Genomic DNA, 22,397 nt, shown 5'->3' with positions numbered 1-22,397 from the left:
CAGTGACAGACACAATGGCTCGATTTGTGTTTTTCAATACGTATTTCACTCAGTTTACGTCCTGGTAGCCTATACATGTATTGCTGTTCAGGCATTGCATTGAACAACTGTGGGCTGTATATGTAAGAGGTAAGCAGAGACAGATTTCTTCGTTTAACTCAAAGCCATTGTATATATGAGTGACTGATCAACATGTGATAAATACCAGTGTATGGGGGTTAGGTCCTGTGATAATATCTTATATTATCTTACTTCGATATTACAGGATGATGACCACACCTATGTTGTACCTGTGCTTTTCTACACTGTAACGTATCATCTGGACCAAATCTTTGTCTATGAAAGGATTTCCTCAAAATATGTATCTCCTTCCTCTGGTGTGTTCATGTGTAGAATCACTTGTTTTGGTTTGATGTAGACGTACGTAGACTTCTAGCAAATTGTAAAACATATATATTTGCGTACAAATTGCCTAATTATGGCACAGAACTGTGTATAACGATACTCTATCGCGCTATATGCACAATCTTTATAATCATATAACTACTTTTTACTGAGAAAAATATCCTGAAAGCTTCCTTAGTAACTCCATGAAAGAAACAAATTACATAGATAGTCTTACTCATGAAAATGCAGTCACTGTTGTGTCGAACTTTGATGTGTCGAGATTATGGTTGTCTCTAAGGACAAACACTGTCCCTTCGGATGGTTTTTGTTCTACAATACTCGGTTTTATCGAATCTCGGATAATTCGAATTATGTATGTCGTCACCTTCGTATTCGACTTAAAGCTTTTTAACTGCATGCTGTATATAAATAGAAATAGGAACTCACGTCCCTACTCCATGGGAGCATATATGAACATACTGCTATACACATTCAGTAGCTTTCAACTCTTCTTTTGAACAGCTTTCAATCTGTTATTCGTCAATGACTAGCCTCACCTGAAAGGTCTTTATTTACAATCCTATGTGTGAATCCAACATGTTTCATGTACGCTTATTCACTCTGCTGTTGTGTAAACATATATCTTTGTGAACCAAGGAATATACCCGCATGAATTCATGAGGAAATATGTAAACACACTGCAAGGTATATTTAAACTTTCATGAATGTTCGAGATAAGCGAATCTTAAGTCTGAACTAACTGCAGCTTGAAACCCTTTGTACGCTATACTATGGAGCTAAATATACCAAAAGTGCAAACATACTTGAGTGCTAGATTACGAGATTTATAATTCATTTATACTTTGTACGTACCAATGTTTGTGAAAAGCTGACACGACCGCAGCTTTTGAACATGATGCAAAAGGGGGCGGTGGGGTAGCCTAGCGGTTAAAGCGTTCGCTTGTCACGCTGAAGACCCGGGTTCGAGTCCCCACATGGGTACAATGTGTGAAGGCCATTTCTGGGGTCCCCCGCCGTGATATTGCTGGAATATTGCTAAAAGCGGCGTAAAACTAACCACACACACGCACGCACACACTCACACGCACACACTCACACGCACACACACACATGATGCAAAAATTCGCAATCTTGCAATCTAATCTGGACTTGTTCAATCAGGCCCCAAACACTTTTAATGCGTGAAAGCAACATGTCGTTTTCATGCTTTTTAGTTGTACCGATATATTTTATACTGATATATTTTGTTTAATTATTATTATATGATATTTATATGTAGCGCACATATCCAGGCAACTAGTGCTTGCTCAAGGCGCTGGTATAGGACACAATCTGTGCAGTCAAAAGTTCTCCCAATCGGTCTGAAAAGAAATTCACATGTAATCAACTAAGACCACAAAAATGTATATGCGTTAACTGTCAGGCACGTCCCAGATTCACAATCAATTGTATGTCAAGTCACCAGAGATTGTAACACTAAGTAGGACATTTACCATGTAATATAGTATACCTGCCGGCAACCTATTGTTTCACTGGGAGGTTGTTTCTGTGAGATCGAGAGACGAGGTCGGATCAAAGGGATGGGTAAGCATGACACGATGTGCTCACTAGGTTTTATCGCAGGTGTACATTCAGCAACTAAATTTAGCAACAAATTGGCAAATGTTGGCGAGAGTTCCAGTTGCCAAAGTCGTCCTTGTTGAAATTTGAAGGAGAAGCATGTCTGGCTTGACCATTTATCATGTAATCATGTCGTTTTGTGAAATATGCGTAGGAAGTAGAATACACACCAATGATTGTTCCGTTTTAGGTTCCATCCCCGACGGAACAAACCCAAAGCACGATGGCGTGGTTTTTGAACACGGTGCTCTTTCTCTCCATCACTGGGACTCTCACCGGTAGGACGTTTAATAGGGGTTATTGGTATGTTATGCCCATGCAGGTAGCAAAAGTCCACATGGTCCCTAGTATGGTGGTCTGTCGTCAGTTGCTGGCGATCTACGGTCCATTTTTATATTTGTTCTGATAGAAATGGAATATTAAAGATAAATGCTTGTTTTAAATTCTGTTTCTGTGATATGCTAGTGGTTTTGTTTCTGGCCTTTCTTGACAGATGTTTATAATATGAATGTATTCATCATGTATTTAGAACTTGTTTGTGGCACGATATGGCTGAGATGCTGTCGTTGTGACTTTAACTAACTCACTCACTCACTCAATCAATCAATCAATCACTCTTGGTATGCTACCATTAGTGGCAACTATGTATCTGGTACTATTTCCCAAGTTGTGCTTGACACATCCTGGATATAACAGTTCTGTCTCACATCGTATATCATGTATCATTAGCTAGTACTAAATGTTTTGTGGAATTAACCAAGAAGTCACCCACGGAAGGGTGACATGTTTCTGTTTTCTGTTCATATATAAAAGTCGATATCCCTGCAGTATCAAAACGTAATTTCCTTATTTTCATTATGCTTTCAGATGCCGCGTGTCACTGTAACACTGCAGCTGCCTGTGCCGTGTTCCCCTCTACTCCCTGTAGCCAGGACGGTTATCCAGACATATGTCAGCAAGGATGGTACGGTTCCCATTGCCAGAGACGTGAGTAGAGGACATTTGCATTTGGTTGATATCGATGTACAATGGGATCACACTCGTTTAGGTTTATATCAAGCAATTTCATTCTGTTGAAACCAATATATAAGATGGATCGGAGTCTGTGTGTAGTGTACTTAGATATACAGACACAACAAATAATGAAAAATCATCCTGGCCATAGTGTGTCGCATATTACCCTCAGATAGACCTAGTTAGATAGATTGGTTAAGTATCACTCTTCATAAATAACAAACACGAACAAAATTATAACAAATATAGTTTTCCGAATATTATTTAGCACAGTTTATAACTAGCCTATAGACCACAAACAACCCCTTCTTGGGAGCAAGGAGACTTACGGTACTTCTGCTTCATACATGATTCCTCTGCGTAAAATTAATAAACGTACTTTACATACTATAATGTATTTTTATAGTTAATAGTTTTGAAGGGTTTATGTCATATGTAAGATAACACATTTTGAAAAAATGACAAGACATGTATTTTTCGCCATTAGTCCAAAAGATAAAAATCGTGTATGTTTTTTTTGAACTAGTTCTTTCAGGTACTTTCACGGTTCAGAAAAAAATAAAACCAACATGCCAGCTTGATAACTACCTTCTTTCCAAATGGTCGCATGACGGAACAAATATGTTAAATACACTCTAATATTTCATAAACCATTTCTTTTCGAAATTCCCTTTTTGGTACCATCACATGTTTCATGTTAATTCGGAAATTATCACACGGAGTACTCAGTGCGATGACTGGGCAGAATCAAACGTCATGACATATAATAGTTTCTGATGGTCTGTATTTTGTTTTACATATCTGAGTGCTATCTTTGTATGAGTCTCCTTTACATGTTATTTCAATGTCACGCTCAATATATACTCAGTTGTTGCCAATAAAAATATAATTTCATATTTTTATCGGCGGTGTCTGTATTTCGAAATGCTACTTGACATCTGCATTCCGTTTTCCACGTTTGCCTATTATGATGGATATCTAAAGCTCAGCTATGTATGAGTCAGATATACATTACGAAACACTATACACGGCCACGTATTAACTGTTACCGTACAATGAACCAAACGCCATTATTTCCACCATTGCCTTATGTTGATGATGTTGTACATGGTTTCACTTTCTTCAGGAAATATTGCTATAGGACAAAGTGCCACACAGAGCAGTACATTCACTGAAAACAGTGACAAGACAGGGTATACAGATCACAGGTTCGAGGCCAGGTACGGCGTAGATGGCAGAGCTACCACCAACTTCTATAGCAAACCATTCACATGTACACATACAGCCACAGGGGATCCACATCCAGCTTGGACTGTTCATCTGGGCAACTCTAACACAGACAAGATACAACACATTAAGCTGTATCTACGTGATGGCTGTGAGTATCGGTGGAAAATGTATATTTCATTTTAGTTTTCAATTATAAATAATATTGTGCTCAACTACCCATTATTATCGTTAACTGAATCATCATTAAAATATCATGTATTGTTGATGTATTCCTTGTAATGCTTGATAACAGGTACGTGCGGATGTATTGTTATCATGGCTACTTTGGATCCTCAGTAAACACTTGTTTGTCTTTTGGACTTGTGTTTGTGCATACTAATACTTGCTGTACCTTTCACAATCTATCTACTGCTTTATCAAATGTGACATCTGACATCAAAGAATGTAATTTTCTGTTTTGATATGCAGTCTTGGACAGAAACAAGGGCATGAAGATATATGTCGGTGGTCAGCTATGCTTCCAGTGGTCAAGTGACACATACCCACCTGCTATAGCTGACGTCAAATGTCAACAAGCACTGACAGGAAACAACCTCACTATACAGACAAGCAATTATGTCGCGTTGTGCGAGGTGCAGATATTTGGTAGGTTAACATACGTCTGTGAGTAGGTGAGCAGGTGAACACAACAGAAACTCGATTAGTCAACAAGACGACTGGTCAATGTAATGTGCCAATCTCAGTGAAATCAGTGAACTGATGAAAAAGCAATAATTCAATAGCTGGAACAACAAAAGGCTGCGACACTCATGGATTCTTTCCTGAAGCTGGGCAAATCGATTGCTCTAAATGACGTTACAGATAACAACGCTCGTAATGAAACTGTAGATAAGAAATAGATAAATGAAAACACAATGCCCTTTATTTAAAATGTCTCGGTCTTTACTCTTCAGGGAGATAGTAGGGCGGTGGGGTAGCCTAGTGGTAAAAGCGTTGGCTCGTCACGCCGAACACCCGGGTTATATTCCCCACATGGGCACAATGTTTGAAGCCCATTTTTGGTGTCCCCCGCCGTTCTATTGCTGGAATATTGCTAAAAGCGGCGTAAAACTAAACTCAGTCAGTCAGTCAGGGAGATAGTAGATTCAGGGAGTAAGGAAGGAAACGTGTTGGAGAAAAGGGCATTGTGTTTTTATTTATCTGTTTGTATTATTCGAAGGGAACCCCTTTCCCAATTTTGATGATCATTAATCACGAAATCTGATTTGTAATTTGGTTCTGACGTTGCCAGTTATATGTCACGTCAGTTATCTATTGTTATCATGTTCATTTTCAGTTTGCAGTGACGGCTGGTTTGGTGAGGACTGTGACAAACAGTGTCATTGTTCACTAAACACAGAAGTATGTGACAAGATCACTGGACAGTGTGTGAGTGGATGTTCTCCAGGATACATGGGGACGGACTGCCAAACAGGTACAGATTTTGAGCCATACACAATCAAACGCAACCGGATTGTCTACCTTGTGTTTCCAGATATGTACCATTCCAATATGTATCTTGGTGTATAGTATTAAAAATTGCCATGGCCTTCCGGGATGAACCCTTTATTAGCAAATGTCCATATTTAAATTGCATCAGATTATTTTAAACTTATCATTACGAAGTTGTTATGCAACAGCGTGTCCAGACGGTTACTATGGCGACTGCACCTCCAGATGCGGCAGCTGCCTCAATGCTGCCTATTGTGACAAGACTACAGGTGTCTGTCCAGGGGGTTGTGCAGCAGGGTGGCGAACTGACACCTGTCGTCAACGTGAGTACATATTGATGTTTTCATGCATATTCCCAGAATACTATCACAAGCATGAATAAACCCTCTCCATATTGACAATAATTAATTTCTATAAGCAGCGTCGGTTGTACAATACCGACTATATAATGCGCTATGAATCACTATAAAATTGTGATGATCCCGGGTGTTCATGAAAGACTGTACATGCATCCTGCTCACTCAAAATGGGGAATTGCCTCGGTCATTATTTTATGCTACTGATGCATCAACTTTGGAATTGTCCTCCATATGTCTCTATCATAAGACCTTTTGAATTAGCCTCGTACATTGTATCCTGCGTGAAATATCTTTTGAGATGGAATCCCTTAGAAATTTCTTAGAATGAGCATGGTATATTATAACGTAGAAGTTAAAAGCATGAGCTCTTGGTGGAGATAAGTTATACAATCGCAACAGCATTGCCTTCAAAAAGCATAAATTATTATGAATGAACTTGGTTGAACATAAACCATAAATTCTTCCATTCTTTTTTTAAACATATATGAACTGTCCTTGGACAGTATCATGTATGGTATTGCATAACATATATGTATGCCCTTAATAATATTTTTTTCTAAAGCAACACTTGCACTCTATTGGGTTAAAGACAGTGTAAGTTGTTTAATTTTTACCTTTTAGATATGTGAGTGAGTGAGTTAAAATTTAACGTCACATCGGCAATATTGCAGCCATATTGTGACGAGAACAGTTTATATCAATATTCTTTTAGATATGTGTGCCTTGATGTTTTTAATTAATATTGTTAATTCCGTTTAGTTATCATGGAAATATAGGATACTTGTAAAGACACATGTTAATCTACGTCCTTTGTTCACATCATGTCCGAGTGGCCTCTGTGGTCAGATGACGTAAATATGTTGCATCTGCTGGGGACTGAAATGGAATATTCGTGAACTAAGTTAATTGGAAATGTTTTCAAATGTCCCTAAGGTGTACATATTATATAGTGAAACTTAGATGTCTAAATGCATCTCCGGGGAGAATAAAAAAATCAAAATAGGCATAGTCGGTACAATCAAGGTGGAAAGAATAGGATGTCTCTTGTTCAGATTTGACTTTGTCGTTTATCTCCAAAGGAAAGTCCAGTCATCCTGATAATATTTTGACCTAACACACGACAAATTGCAACAGAAATGATTTCAACTGTTTTAAGTGAGTGAGTGAGTTAAAATGTACAGTCACATCGGCAATATTCCAGCCATATCCTGACTAAATCAAGTTATAGATTTAAAATAATTAAAAGTAAATGATAAACATCTGCCAAAGACGGACAGTAAAAGAACAAAATTTTAGCAATCATCTAAAGAACCTACATATACATAGTAACCTGAGCACACATGTCAAGAATAATGGACAATATAATAATAATTATAATAATAATAATAATAATAATAATAGGCCATTTATATAGCGCCTTTCCACGTCACAGGGATATGCTCAAAGCGCTTGACATTTGATGTTGTAATGCCTCATGCTCACAAGATTGACATATTTTAACTGCATCACTGAGACGTACAATCGTTCACAGGCACGTGTTTATGTTACGGTCTACAGCATGCCCAGAAGGACATTATTTCAATGTTTCAACAATCATTAAATAAACCTACATGTATATAGAAACCTAAAAAGATTATTAACACGCAATTTGTCCAAGTGAAGAGTACTAGGCCATTCTTTAGCCTGTCCAGACGCCAAACATGTCACGAGTAAATGAGATTATCCCTCAACTGCCCTTGGCATTTCATGTTCTAATGTCTCTAGCTCACAAAATGGAACATTAACTTAATCACAGAAGCTTACAATCGGTTGAACTATGATACATGTTCATGTTACTGTCTACAGCATGCCCAGAAGGACGTTATGGTGCCAGTTGTGCGTCTCCGTGTGGTTACTGTCTGGACAATGATGTCTGTGACAAGGTGACAGGGAAATGTCCTGGAGGATGTCAGCCAGGATGGTGGCCAGATTTATGTTCACAGGGTAGGTACTAGATCTGTACGTATTCTTGTATTACTGAAACGTGTAGTTTTTTGTTAACGGTTCATGGTATCTTGACAGTTTGCAGTGATGGTCGTCATGGACACCACTGTCAGTCTGAGTGTGGCCAATGTAAAGGAAACCTGCCATGTAACAAGGTCAATGGAACATGCGAAGAAGGATGTCGGCCAGGGTTTCAAGAACCATTTTGTAAAGGTGGGATAAACTTTTGATGTGATGGAATTTGTAATTGTTCTGCCCCACCCCATGAGGTTCTTGGTCCCTTTGATAAAGCAGGCGTGTCAATATATCGCAGAAGTCGGGCGGTTAGATGAAACATATGTCTCGTCTTCTCCCCAGAATGTGTGGATGGTATGTACGGGGATGACTGCATGTCCCGATGTGGTCAGTGTAAAGACGCCCTAACCTGTGATAAGTCCAGTGGAGAATGTCCAAAAGGATGTCAGGGTAACTTCATGAAGCCCCTGTGCCAAGGTAAGATACTTTAAGCAGTAGGTAATATTGTGAAATAAAAATTTGCTTTCGATCATATACAAAGTTTGCTCTGTCATCCAGACAACTGACAGCGAGATAACTGCTGTTGAAAATCTTGTTCTCTCATTATAAACATAACGAGGGTAAGACATCAAGGCATCTGATATGAACCCTTTATTTATGTTCTGAAACTAGGTTGTCCTGCAACATCAGGGTACTCAAACCAGGTAGTGCCAGTTGTAGCAACACTTGGGACGTTACTCGTCTTGTCTCTGATCACTCTCCTGACAGCTATCATTTACATCAGAAGGTGAGAGGAAGTAAGACAATGTCTTATATGCGTGTGTGTGTGCGTATATACGTATATATATATATATGTACATATATATATTGGAAGGCATTTCAGGGTCCGTCTAGAAACTTATAAAAGAAATTGAAACGTTGGAACATTTCTATATATTGCAGACTGAAAATGCAACTGGATGTCTCACAAAAGAAACCCGAAGATAACTACTTGTCTTTAGACGAGAGGACCAAGGATCCAGTTGTGGAGAACACATATGAGCACATCGACGATGCCACTCCTAATATTAGTGTAGGCGACGACCCTCAGGGCCGTATTTGAGCTGAATAGTTGCATACAGCGAACTGTCGATGTATATTGATATGGAGTACTCTTTTGTTACCTAAATTGTTCTGAGTGTGGCCAAGGTCACTTATTACTTAACAACTGAACCACAACAACAAGACGTGTTCTGATGTCAATAATAGGATAACGGCATGATTCATGTTTGTTTGTTGTAAAAACGACAAATTAGCCGTTTGAACAAACTCACCTCTGTATCTCACAATGTTTAAATTCCTACCAACTCCAATCCTTTGAGTCCTCCCTTCAGCAGTTATTCCTTCCCATGATGACTTTGAAGAACACCATGATCACCTCATTGAATGTTACCATCTGACTGGTGAAGAAGGATCCCACTCCACTGTTTTGTTGTCTACCGTTAGTGTGTTCCCCATCTCTGGCGACAGCAAGTTGTGCCATCAAGTAAGTCGGTCGGCCTGTTTTTGAGGCATTTAGAAGTTGGAGGAACAAGGGAAGATAACAATATATGGATGAATAACTTCCTCCTTACACCTTCGGACATTGAATTGACATGCAATCTTACTCTGCGAGACACCGAATTTAAATATTCTTATGACTCGCTGTCTGTCATTTTCCTTTATGTGTAACCTGGTCACATTTAACCAAACCTACCAAATGTGGGGTTGTCAGCACACGTTCGAATACAGGGTATAATAGATGACAGTATATTACCTTTTGTAGATATTTTGTGACATATTTCTCCCTGAATAATTAGCTGTTGTTGAAACATATGAGACCATGTCTTGGTGTCCCTCCATGTGACATAAGGGTTAAAAATTGTACAAAGCTATTACTTTTACTATGTGCACTGAAATATTACATATAATTATACATTATAGTGTGTGACCTTTTGTATATATTATTTGAAACATTTCATTTGAATAATAAACAATGTCGCAATAATTTAAGTCAAATTATAAAACCCTGTCAACGACGGACAGTACAATATATAGAGATCACAGATTTAGATATAAAACCAGTATGAAAAACTAAAAACTTTTAACTATAGAAGACAATACAATATAAAAAACAGGCTATATATTGCCAACAACCGAAGGTAGATCACCATACCAGGTACCATGCATATGGGTACATTTGCTTCCTACATAGAGCCTAGCTGGATTTACACCATCCCTTCAGCCGTTAGCCATTCAGTCAAATCTAGCCATACAGTAAAATGACATATATTCTACGACTAAAAGGTGGTAAGAATAAATTTACCTTGAATGATTCTCAGGAGGACAATAAGTTTACAGTACTTTAACCCCCTTTGAGGACACAGCCACTAACAATCTCAGTTGCTAATTTAAACTATACCAATTATAAAATACATCTATCTACAAAACTTATCAATCAAAATGAATTAATTAAATCAATTTCTTTTAAAAACTCAATGATTAAATGAAAATTAACATTTGTAAAAAGATCCTTAAGAATTTTCACATTGAAACATTTATCCCTTATGATGTGTACATGTATGTACTTGTGGCACTGACATTTTCATTAATGCCAAAGATACCTCCGGGAGGTATATATTAGATCAAAACCGTAACAAGGTCAAATACATCATGACACATACATATCTGTACTGTCACCTCTTGTATTACTCTTTCCGGATCCTTGGCATTTTGCCATAAAATCATTTATATGTATTTCTAATTACACTTGTTACTTTTTGTAATATAAATGTAATCATGAGCTTAACACGCTGTTTTTTGCCATGACATGTCATGCTGGTCACTGACCATAATCACAATAAGCACAGTATAGATGTTGAATCCATATACTCATTTAATGCTTGATGTATGTTTATGAAAGGTTGGATTATGTCGATAAATAGGACACACGTAAAAATACTATTATCATTCTCATGAATTTATGATTTGTGATTGGGGGCGTGGTTGACGAGCTGTCTAAGTACAACAACACGTCGTAAAAATGGGCAATAGATCGCCAGCAACTGAAGGTAGATCACCATAGAACGGACCATGGGAACTTACAGTGCTTTTGCTACCTGCATGGACCCTAGCTGGATTTACGCCATCCCTTCAGCCGCTGGTGACTGTAAGAAAATTTAGCCGAAATTTAAAATAACAAAATACTACGCTTAAAAAGTTGGTAAGTTTATAAATTTACTTTGAACGTTTTGGGACTTACGTGCACTATCAGGAGGTTGAGTGAGTTTAGTTTTACGCCGCACTCAGCAATATTTCAGCTATATGGCGGCGGTCTGTAAATAATCGAGTCTGGTCCAGACAATCCAGTGATCAACAGCATGAGCATCGATCTACGCAATTGGGATACGATGACATGTGTGAACCAAGTCAGCGAGCCTGACCACCCGATCCCGTTAGTCGCCTCCTACAACAAGCATGGGTTACTGAAGATTAATTCTAACCCGGATCTTCACGGGTCTGCTGAGAGTAAGGGTAGAAGGAGGGGTTTGTATGCATGTATGTGTGTGTGTGTGTGTCTGTGTGTGTGTGTTCCTGTTTGCTCGCAAACATTATTTGTGGTCCTTTATTACGGGAAGGGACAAATGGACAAATGGACAAATGTTACCTGTATTTACTCATTATTATGAAAAATATAATATAATATATAATCAATAAACCACGTACGAGGAAAACTGCAATGCAGGATGTAGTATCAAGTTGAACGAACTGTCAAAAGATTCCTATGCTAGCTGGTGAGGTAGACGGGTAGTCTCCTCTCTACAACTTTCTTCCTGGTTGTTGGTCGATGTATGTTTCCAACGTGGGTACAGGTGAATATCCATGAGCTTTTAGATTACATTTGCAATTTAATCGTGATGCCAGTAGTATCGTTTCATCATAATTATGTGGAATAGATACTGTTATTTCCGAAGGAAGATGTACTTCGACAGCGGTACAACGCTCAGCTTAATCAATTTGTATAGCGGACGACGCTTGGGGTACTGTATATTGTGAGAGCGGCTGTGACATATTGACCTGAGTGTATTGTAGTTTGCAATGCACGGCGAATTGTGATAATATGGAGAGGTATTTGTGAACACCTGTTTCGTTCATGGTAACTGATTTAGGTATGTACCTTTCCCGTAATATACATGGACACATCTGTATACATTTAGTAAATCATTGCATAAAATATATGAACACATCAGTGTGGCGATAGCTAATGGCGAGAGAGTCGCCCATCTATAAGGGTGCATTGTTATCAGATTCACCAGAGTCGAGAAATTCCGTATGTGTACCGGTCTGTGTTCTGCTCAAAACATCGACGTAACAGCCTCTGAGTCATGTCGAGCAACGTCACGGTTATGATCGGGTGTGCCTGTTGTCTGTACCTTGGTACTGATTACTTGTGAGCCAGTCGATAGGAATACCATTAGTGCATATTTTCCGATCTATACTTGGATTGGAGCGCTCTTTACGAATATCCTACGCACAACTTGTGATTGAAACGAGTTCGGAAAACACCGACAAAACCGCGTGCGACAGTTTTCGATGTACGGAGCAATTGTTAACATTCCATATATATGGCAAGTGTTCGCTGTTTGGAAACTGTTAACCTCGAAGTTTCAATTATCTATATACTATTCACACTTTGCTAAGGATTAAATCATGGATTCAACAGAAAACTATCATGTGGGATCAAATTTGGTTTAAATATCTAAGCTTATTGATAGCATAGATCCTAGGTTTCAGTATGTCATTGCATCTTGTGGATCCCATACCTACCATTGACAGGTGCTGTGTACTTGTCAATGACTCGTACCATGATTTGCAAAATGTTTGATTGGTGCCATGAAATTCATTTTTATGGTTACTCATGTATCAAGTGCATAAGGTTAGATTAAAGTGACTGTTTGCCTAAAGAGGGGTTACCATATTATTATTTATCCAGTTTTAAATGGATACATTTTCAAATTATAGATCGCGTTTAAGTAAAGTTGTGAATGTTTGTGATCCTGAGCAAAGTGTCAGTGGTATATATTTCTGGCAAGTCGTAAGGGATAATAAGTCTTTTATTACATCAATAGGATGCTAAAGTGAGTGAGTGAGTGAGTTAATATTTATCGTCACATCGGCAATATTTCAGCCATATCGTGACGAGAACATTTTATAATTATATACTGAGTCAAAAAAGAAACTTCACATTCTTTCTTCAGGGCACTATAAAAGAACAAGAGATGGTGAAATGGTTAAATTGTTATTATTTCATTGCTGAGATCTGTGTGATGTACTCGATACACTGACAGTGCCATAATCAGTTCCATTAGGCTACACCGCCGTTCCAAAACATGGGTATACAGAATGTCAAGTCACAAGAATAAAAATGCGAAATTTCTCAGTTCAATATCGTGTATGGCCCGCCCCGCGCATTCACCACTGCCAAACACCGTCTCCACATCGACTGCCTGATGCTTGTGAACACGTGGTTGGGGATTCTGCGCCATTGCTCTTGCAAGGCAGCGCCAAGTTCCTGCAAATTCTGAGGTTGGTTCCTAAGACCACGAAGCCTTCTCCCAAGTGCATCCCAAACGTGCTCTATTGGATTAAGGTCAGGGGACCTCGATGGCCAGTCCATGACGTTGATTCCAGCGTTTTGAAGGAAATTTCGTGTCAACATCGCGGTATGCGGCCGAGCATTATCATGCTGGAACTGTAGACCTGGACCATGAGCCACCATGAAAGGAACGAGTTCAGGGACGAGCATCTGGTCGCGGTAAGCAGCAGCTGTGAGGTTTCCACGGATGACCAGAAGTCGGGAACGGTTGTTCCCACAGAAAGCAGCCCACACCATGCAACTTCCGCCCCCGAATCTGTCAGCTTCCTGTACACAACATTGGGCATACCGTTCACGACGTCGTCTCCACACTCTATGCCTGCCGTCCGCGAATCTGAGGGTAAACCTGGGATTCATTGCTAAAGACGACTCGATTCCAGTCTCTCTGGGTCCATCGGAGGTGACGTTGGGCCCACAGCAGACGTTGACGTTGATGAAACGGCGTCAATATTGGCCCACGATATGGACGTCGAGAATAGAGATTGGCAGCCCGCAACCGATTTCGAATGGTCTGTGAGGACAGTCGACCTCTAAACATCTCAGCCCTGGTTCGTGTAGCCGGCAGAAATCTGTCACGTAGGTGACGTAGGACGATTTGACGGTCGTCTGCTCGTGACGTCACACGTAGACGACCCGACCTTGGGCGATCAGAAGTGGTGCCAGTTTGTTGTAGACGAACTCGCAAGTCATACACAGTACGACGGCTGCATCCCATTGCTCTTGCGACGTCAATAACTGATCTTCCCGCTTGCAACATGCCAACGGCACGTTCACGTTGCACATTTGACAATCGTGGCATTAAGAGTACCGTTAGAACTGTGGTTTAAAAGTGTTTTTTGAATTCTTGAGGCCAATGCAAACACGTGCATATGAAGAAAACTTCGATGCGAAGATCACGTGATCGACTGCACGTGCAAAACCTGATTTGGCACTAACGTCATTTGCACGACGAATGGATGGGTTTGAGTGGGTTTTGCTAACGTTTTTCTAGAGTCGAAAGATAGGGATCCCATTTCGGATACATAGATGTATCATCAGAGAAAAATTATTCATTATTTTTCAAATTACATTTTGTGAAGTTTCTTTTTTTGACTCAGTATATTAAAGATGAATAAAGTTAGAAATTAAAACACCTGTTGACGAAGAACAGTAAAACTACTAGTGTATCACATATATCCATTTAAAACTAGCAATTAAATCTAAAATATTTGAACTATAAATGACAATACAATATAAGGACTAAAGGTAGATCAACATACTAGGGAACATGGGGACTTACAGTACATTTGCTTCCTGCATGGACCCTAGCTGGATTTACACCATCCCTTCAGCTGTCAGCAAGTTTAGACAATAACACATATTCTACGCTTAAATATAATGGTATGTTTAAATTTACTTTGAATGTTTTGGGACATACGTACCCTCTCAGGAGGACAATAATTTTACAATGCTTCAATCCCCTGTGAGGATACAGCCACTTACAACCTCAGCTGCTCAACTAAACTACCAATTTTAAAATATTTATCTAATTACAATTCATTCAACAAATCTAATTCTATTAAAAATGCACTAACTAAGTGAGAACTGATATTAGTAAAAAAGATCCTGCATCGTTCGTGATTTGAAATAGTTATCTCTTGTGTTGGAATATTCAATACAGCCAAGCAAGACATGTTTGACCGTGATTCGTTCATCACAAGGGATGCAAAACGGAGGAACCTCACCTTTTAATAGGTATTCATGAGTATATCTAGTATGGCCAATACGACATCGTCGTATGATGACCTCTTCAAATCGGGACTGACAACCCAAGTAGGTATAACCAACATAAGGTTTTATTGCATGTAATTTATTAAGTCCCACTTGAGTGTCCCACTTCTTCTGCATCAGATCGCGGATATAACATCTGATGACTGCTTTATAATCAGAGTATTGAATAAGAAGTGGTGTCACAGATTTGTTGAGTGCTGCCATTGTATTCCCAGAAATGCCAACATGGCTGGGTAACCAACAAAAGACGATGTCGTATTGGCCAGTAGCAAGCTCATTATATAATTCAATAATTTCTATTAAAAGTGGATGTTTACAAGAAAGATTTTGTATAGCCTGAAGGCAAGAAAGAGAGTCAGAAAAGATTATATATTGTTTCTGTTTAGGGTGTCTTTCAATATATTTAAAATCTGTTAATATGGCGTTTGCTTCGGCTGTAAAAATAGAGCTGTTATCTGGTATTCTAGAAGACATTCTTCTAGATCCAATGACAGTGGCACATGCCACCGCGCCACCATCCTTGGACCCATCTGTAAATAAGGCTCTATATGCATTATATTTACTTTTTAGAAGATTATATTCTTGTTTAATTGTAATTCATTAGTATGGGATTTTTTAAACGTTGTCAGTGTTAGGTCAATTGTGGCCTCACTATTTGCCAAGGAGGAGAAGAAAGAAGACGGGAAGGAGATATATTTTGCAGCTGAATACAAGCAGCAGAAATGAATGGTTTCATTCTGTGCCCAAGAGGCGGAACAAGAGAAGACTTTTTGTTGTACAAATCCTCATAAAGAGGATTGAAAACACAGTTAAATGCAGGATTAGACTCGTTAGAATAGAGTTTTGTTATATACTGTAACGATAATTTTATACGACGTTGGTTAAGTGATGGCTCATCGGCCTCAACATAGAGATGATGCTAAAGTGAGTGCATGTGTCCCAATATATATCATACAGGCCAAAACATTGTAAAAAATGCTTGACACTGAGCTTTTAAAGATGCTTCCATGGTGTCACGGCGCCAACTACCGTCCAGGGAGACTAGACGGATAATTATCCACAATAGTAAGCAAATACACAACCCGATTGTTGGATACAACAATTTATTAAAGGTAAGTACCCGCTCATGCATGAATGAACTTGCACCCCAAGCACAACAACAAGCCGCTAAAAACAACAAGTAGCTAGCTAAGTAAACTCGCCTTAATAGACTAATTCAGGGATCAGACCATATATTGACTGGTGACAGCTAATAAGTGGGGATAATAATAATAATAATAATAATAATAATAATAATAATAATAATAATAGTTTATTATAGTGTCATGTCTTATAAATGATGAGACAGCATAGTACAGCATATAAAATGCAAACACCAGGCCTCGAGAGGCCGAAATGACACCTTAAAAAAGAATATTGCCAATACTTAAAATGCGTTTAAAAAATATGAGAATATTGTTAATAAGGACCTAACTACTGCCACTTACAGGGAGAGTATCGGGCCAATAAACATTTAACACCCCAAGTGATCAATAGGACAAAGTTCCCAAGTTCGGTCCTCAGGTCGTCCCATGATGCGGGGGATTGACAACAGGTAGCAGGCCGACATGCACACAAGTCTAGTATTTCCCAACTGTGTTGGATAACTGGCCACCGCGCGGAAAGTCGCAGAGGACAATACCCGACGCATCCAGCCTCTGACCAGCAAAGAAGTGTGCTAATACTTGAGTACTGTTTCGTGGTCCAATACCTAAGAAGTATTGAATACTACTAAGCTGATGCTGTTACTGTTAGATTTCATTATTTAGGCATGTTACAAGCCAGTTCAGGGGCGAGTAGAGTTATCTCCCTTGGACTAGTCATTGTATAATTACAACAGGGAGCAATCATTTAACCACGTAACAGGTACATAAACGACTATAACTAACTTGTAAGCTTATGTACAGTGAAGGGGAATACATGTATAAGAAAAGCGTGAGCTCTACTACAAATAGATAGAGGTGGATATTGAGACAATAGTTTGTACAATTTTGTAGTTAGCAAAAACCCTGATAAAATAAGGGGTACACGTATGGAGCGGCGTAAACGCTTATATCTCCCTTATAAAAACAGATACAGTGACGGGAGACACATATGCAAAAAGATAGTAAACTCCTCTACAAAAGGATACATAAATGTTAATTACAATGCATAACAAGCAAAAATTAGCAACAGGGGACGCACGGCTCAACTAGATGAGCTGAATAAACAAATGCGCGGGCACTTACGGAAATGTTGCGTAACACACGCGAGTCGCGTGACACATGGCAAACACAAAGGTAGCAAAGATGCAAGTGAAACTGTTCAGATGTTATCGTTACTGATATACTTTGTTTAATATTCATATGGGCGGTGGGGTAGCCTAGTGGTTAAAGCGTCCGCTCATCACGCCGAAGACCCGGGTTCGATTCCCCACATGGACACAAAGTGTGAAGCCCATTTCTGGTGTCCCCGCCGTGATATTACTGGAATATTGCTAAAAGCAGCGTAAAACCATACTCAGTCAGTTAATATTCATATCTGTGCAGTCAAAACTTCTGGCATGTGTTTAGCGTGTTCTAAACTAAGACATTAAATGTATATACATTAACTGTTCTGCACGTCCCACATATACTATCAACTGCATGTCAAGTCAGCGGAGATCTATCATAGTATTCCTGCAGGCACGGTGGTATTTTGTTGTGACATTGTTTCGGTGAGATCGAGAAACGAGTTCTGGTCATATGGCTGGGTGAACATGATAACATTAGCCCACAGGATTTTATAGTAGGTGTACGTTCAGCGACCCAATTTTACTCATATGCGACTACATGTGTGATTGGTCTGATTGGTGAACACGTCTTTCATTTGTTGACGAGACAGTTAGTAATTGTTTGTAAGATTATCACACAAGTCGCCCCTGTTGAAATCGGGGAAGAAGCATGCCCCAATGACCATGTAAGTAAGTACACCATTGTATGAAATATGACTGTTTCTGTTGCAGGTTCCATCCCTGAACGAACAAACCCAAGACTCAATGGCGTGGTTTTGACCACTGTGTTGTTTTTCTCCATCACTGGGACTCTCACCGGTAGGAAGTTTAATAGGTGTTATTGGTATGCTATGCCCATGGAGGTAGCAAAAAGTCCCAATGGTCCATAGTATGGTGGTCTGTCGTCAGTTGCTGGCCATCTACAGCCCGTTTTATGTTGCATTGTTCTGAGAGAAATAAAAGTTTAGCAATATTTGCAAGTTTTAATTTCTGTTTCTGTGATATACTAGTGATTTTTTTACTGTCCTTCGTTGACAGGTGTTGATAATATGAATGTCTTTATAATGAATTTAGAGCTTGTTTAAGTCAATATGTGGCTGAAATACTGCCGATGTGACTTAAAAGTTTAACTCACTCACTATTGGTATGCGGCCATTAGTATCAATTATGCGTCTGATACTATTTTCCAAGTTGTGCTTGACATGTTCTGGATATAACAGTGACATCGTGTATCATGTATGATTAGCTGGGACCAAATATTATGTGGAATTAACCAAGAAGTCAGTCACGGAATGGGGAAACATTTTCTTTTCTTTTCATATTTTCATATATATAAGAACATATACCTACAGTATCAAAACATGACGTAATTTCCTTATTTTCATTATACCTTCAGATGCCGAATGTCACTGTAACACTGCAGCTGCCTGTGCCGTGTTCCCCTCTACTCCCTGTAGCCAGGTCGGTGATCCAGACAGATGTCAGCAAGGATGGTACGGTTCCCATTGCCAGAGACGTGAGTCGATGACATTTGTATTTGGTTGATATCGATGTGCAATATCATCGAAATCGTCCGGTTAATATCAAACAAGGTCATTCACTATAGAAATCAATATAAAACATGGAGTACGTTTGTAGTGTACTTAGATATACAAACACACCAAATAATGACAAATCACCCTGGCCATAATATGTCGCATATTACCCTCAGATAGACCCGGAACATTGGAACGCAAACTTTGTACTGATTGCGCCTAGTCGATATGACCCAAGTAGAGTTGTTTATAAATTAGTTATATTGTTGTATTTAACTCATTATTCCAAAATTAGCACAAGATAAAAAAAAACGTGTATGGACGTTTTTGGATCTAGTTATTTTAGGTACCTGAACAGTTCAGAAAAAGCAAAGATGCCAGCTTGATGACTACCTCCAATCCTCATTGAGGCATAACAGGTCAAATGTTTTTGAATGTTAATTAAACTCAAAGACTTCTGATGACCTATAATAGTCTATGATGGGGAGACATTATGATATTGTTCATGCTATTATACGCATCCTTTTATTTCCTAATTTGTTTATTTAACACTTTGGTGAAAGCTATTGGTTTCTTATACATGTCGTTTCAATCTTACGAATCGGAGGTCCGTTTCCGAAGAAACATTTTTGCGATATACATGGACGAGTTTCGTATGAGACTCTCAGCTATGTACGCTTAACATAATCAGTTGTTGCGAAGATAAAAATAATTTCATATCATAGTCAGTGGTGTCTGTATTCTATTTCGAAATGCTAGTTGAATCTGTAATGCGTATTCCACGTTCCGAAGATCAGATATGTTAAGACAAATAGATACAATTTTCACGGCTTTACATTAACTGTTATCACATAATGAAACAAACGCCCCCCATTTCCACCAGGCCTTATCTGTTTATGGTATTGTGCATGGTTTCTGCGGGAAATATTGCTGTCGGAAGTCGTGCCACGCAGAGCAGTACATTCACTGAATACAGTTACAGGACAGGGTATACACAACAACGATACGAAGCCAGGTACGGCGTAGATGGCAGAGCTACCACCAACTTCTACAGCACACCATTCATATGTACACACACGGCCACAGGAGATCCACATCCAACTTGGACTGTTCAACTGAACAACTCTAACACAGACAAGATACAACACATTAAGCTGTATCTACGTAAGGGCTGTGAGGATGGGTGGAAAATGTATATTATATTTTAGTTTTCAATAATAAATAATATTGTGCACAATTACCCATTATTCTCTGTGACTAAATCATCATTAAAACATCATGTATTGTTGGTGTATTCCTTGTAATGCTTGATAACAGGTGCGTGCGGATGTGTTGTTATCATGGCTACTTGGGGTCCTCAGTCAACACTTGTTTGTCCTTTTGGATTTGTGTTTGTGCATACTAATACTTGCTGTACCTTTTCACATGTCGCCCATCTATCTATTGCCTTATCAAATGAGACATCTGACACCAAAGAATATACATTTTCACTTTGAATTGCAGTCTTGGACAGAAACAAGGGCATGAAGATATATGTCGGTGGTCAGCTATGCTTCCAGTGGTCAAAGGACACATACCCACCTGCTATAGCTGACGTCAAATGTCAACAAGCACGGACAGGAAACAACCCCACTATACAGACAAGCGATTATCTCGCGTTGTGCGAGGTGCAGATATTTGGTTGGTTAAAATACATATATGAACGTGTGAGCACGATGTTTGATTTAAGCATTTTAAAAATAGAAACCGGGATATGTGAAAAGACGGCTGCTAAATGTAAAGTGCAAGTCTGAAGTCAACTCTGACAATTTTCTGAGCGAAGTGATGAAAAAGCAATAATTCAAACCCTCGATCATCATAAGGCTGCACTCAAGGATTCTTACCTGAAGCTGGGCAAATATGTTGTCTAAACGACATTATAGATAATAACGCTCTCAATGAAACAGTAGATGTAATAGTAGATTTTGTTCCTGTTCTTTTCTCATCACGGTGTTACTTTTTTACTGTTCGAATTCTTGTTCCCAATTTGGATAATATATTGTTATCACGTTTCAGTGTGCAGTGGCGGTTAGTTTGGTGAGGACTGTGACAAACAGTGTCACTGTTCACAAAACAAAGAAGTATGTGACAAGATCTCTGGACAGTGTCTGAGTGCATGTGCTCTAGGGTACATGGGGACCGACTGCCAAACAGGTACAGCCTCACATAGATTGGATTCCGTTATATTGACACCTGTAGTTGTGTACGCTACATAGTGTTGTGGAGGTAAATCCACCCAAACATGAGTCAGTTGAGGAAATATGTTGTCTGTGACAAACTAGTAAATAGGTTAGGGGTCTGAGACCCTCGCAAAAAGGCACTCGAGAAGATTCGGGTTAGAATTGATCTTCAGTAACTCGTGTTTGTCGTAAGAGGCGACTAACGGATCGGGTGGTCAGGCTCGCTGACTTGGTTGACACATGGTATTGTATCCCAATTGCGTAGATCGATGCTCATGCTGTTGATCACTGGATTGTCTGGTTCAGACTCGATTATTTACAGACCGCCGCCATATAGCTGGAATATTGCTGAGTGTGGCGTAAAACTAAACTCACTCACTCGCAAAAAAGACGGGAGTCAGGAACGTGCGTTATATACATTGTTGTATTTACTGCTATGATCCTTAACATTCATATTCCCCTTTAACTGTATAAAGTGCAACGTGTAAACTGTGTTAAATTATGTCAGTCAATATATATTAAGCGGGTGGAATGTAAATCATTACATGTCTAGGAAAGCATCGAAAACATTAAGACATCGTCAATACTTTTTGTCAGCTCCAATTAAGTCTTACTTACATACACTTTTGGTACGTGCAAGGCGTTTGTGAATAACATGTGCCCTCTTCGTAAATCCCGATAATGTCTCAGGAACATTTGCATATCATATTATCATAAACAGTAATGATAAATACGGTTTATGTCAATTGTCTGATTTAGTTGAACAACTGATTCATTTACTTCATGTGC

General features: G+C 39.1%; 1 protein-coding gene across 1 annotated transcript in view; it reads left to right on the top strand.

Moving 5' to 3' along the window:
• Nucleotides 1-301: 301 nt before the first annotated feature.
• Nucleotides 302-22,397, top strand: part of LOC124261639 — a 139,635-nt gene continuing 117,539 nt past the window's right edge. The window contains exons 1-14 of the mRNA XM_046695980.1: nucleotides 302-377; nucleotides 2,219-2,306; nucleotides 2,896-3,015; nucleotides 4,169-4,420; nucleotides 4,741-4,917; nucleotides 5,609-5,746; nucleotides 5,952-6,086; nucleotides 7,968-8,105; nucleotides 8,184-8,318; nucleotides 8,463-8,597; nucleotides 8,793-8,907; nucleotides 9,063-9,220; nucleotides 18,587-18,717; nucleotides 19,251-19,370. Of these exons, the coding sequence (XP_046551936.1) occupies nucleotides 339-377; nucleotides 2,219-2,306; nucleotides 2,896-3,015; nucleotides 4,169-4,420; nucleotides 4,741-4,917; nucleotides 5,609-5,746; nucleotides 5,952-6,086; nucleotides 7,968-8,105; nucleotides 8,184-8,318; nucleotides 8,463-8,597; nucleotides 8,793-8,907; nucleotides 9,063-9,220; nucleotides 18,587-18,717; nucleotides 19,251-19,370 (1,881 nt within the window). The 5' untranslated portion in view covers nucleotides 302-338. The remainder of the gene's footprint in view (nucleotides 378-2,218; nucleotides 2,307-2,895; nucleotides 3,016-4,168; nucleotides 4,421-4,740; nucleotides 4,918-5,608; nucleotides 5,747-5,951; nucleotides 6,087-7,967; nucleotides 8,106-8,183; nucleotides 8,319-8,462; nucleotides 8,598-8,792; nucleotides 8,908-9,062; nucleotides 9,221-18,586; nucleotides 18,718-19,250; nucleotides 19,371-22,397) is intronic.

This window comes from Haliotis rubra, unplaced genomic scaffold (genome assembly GCF_003918875.1).
Source record: "Haliotis rubra isolate DU_JTF1 unplaced genomic scaffold, ASM391887v1 Scf801, whole genome shotgun sequence".
NCBI classification, from domain to species: Eukaryota; Metazoa; Mollusca; class Gastropoda; order Lepetellida; family Haliotidae; genus Haliotis; species Haliotis rubra.
This window is presented reverse-complemented; position numbering and strand designations above follow the sequence as displayed.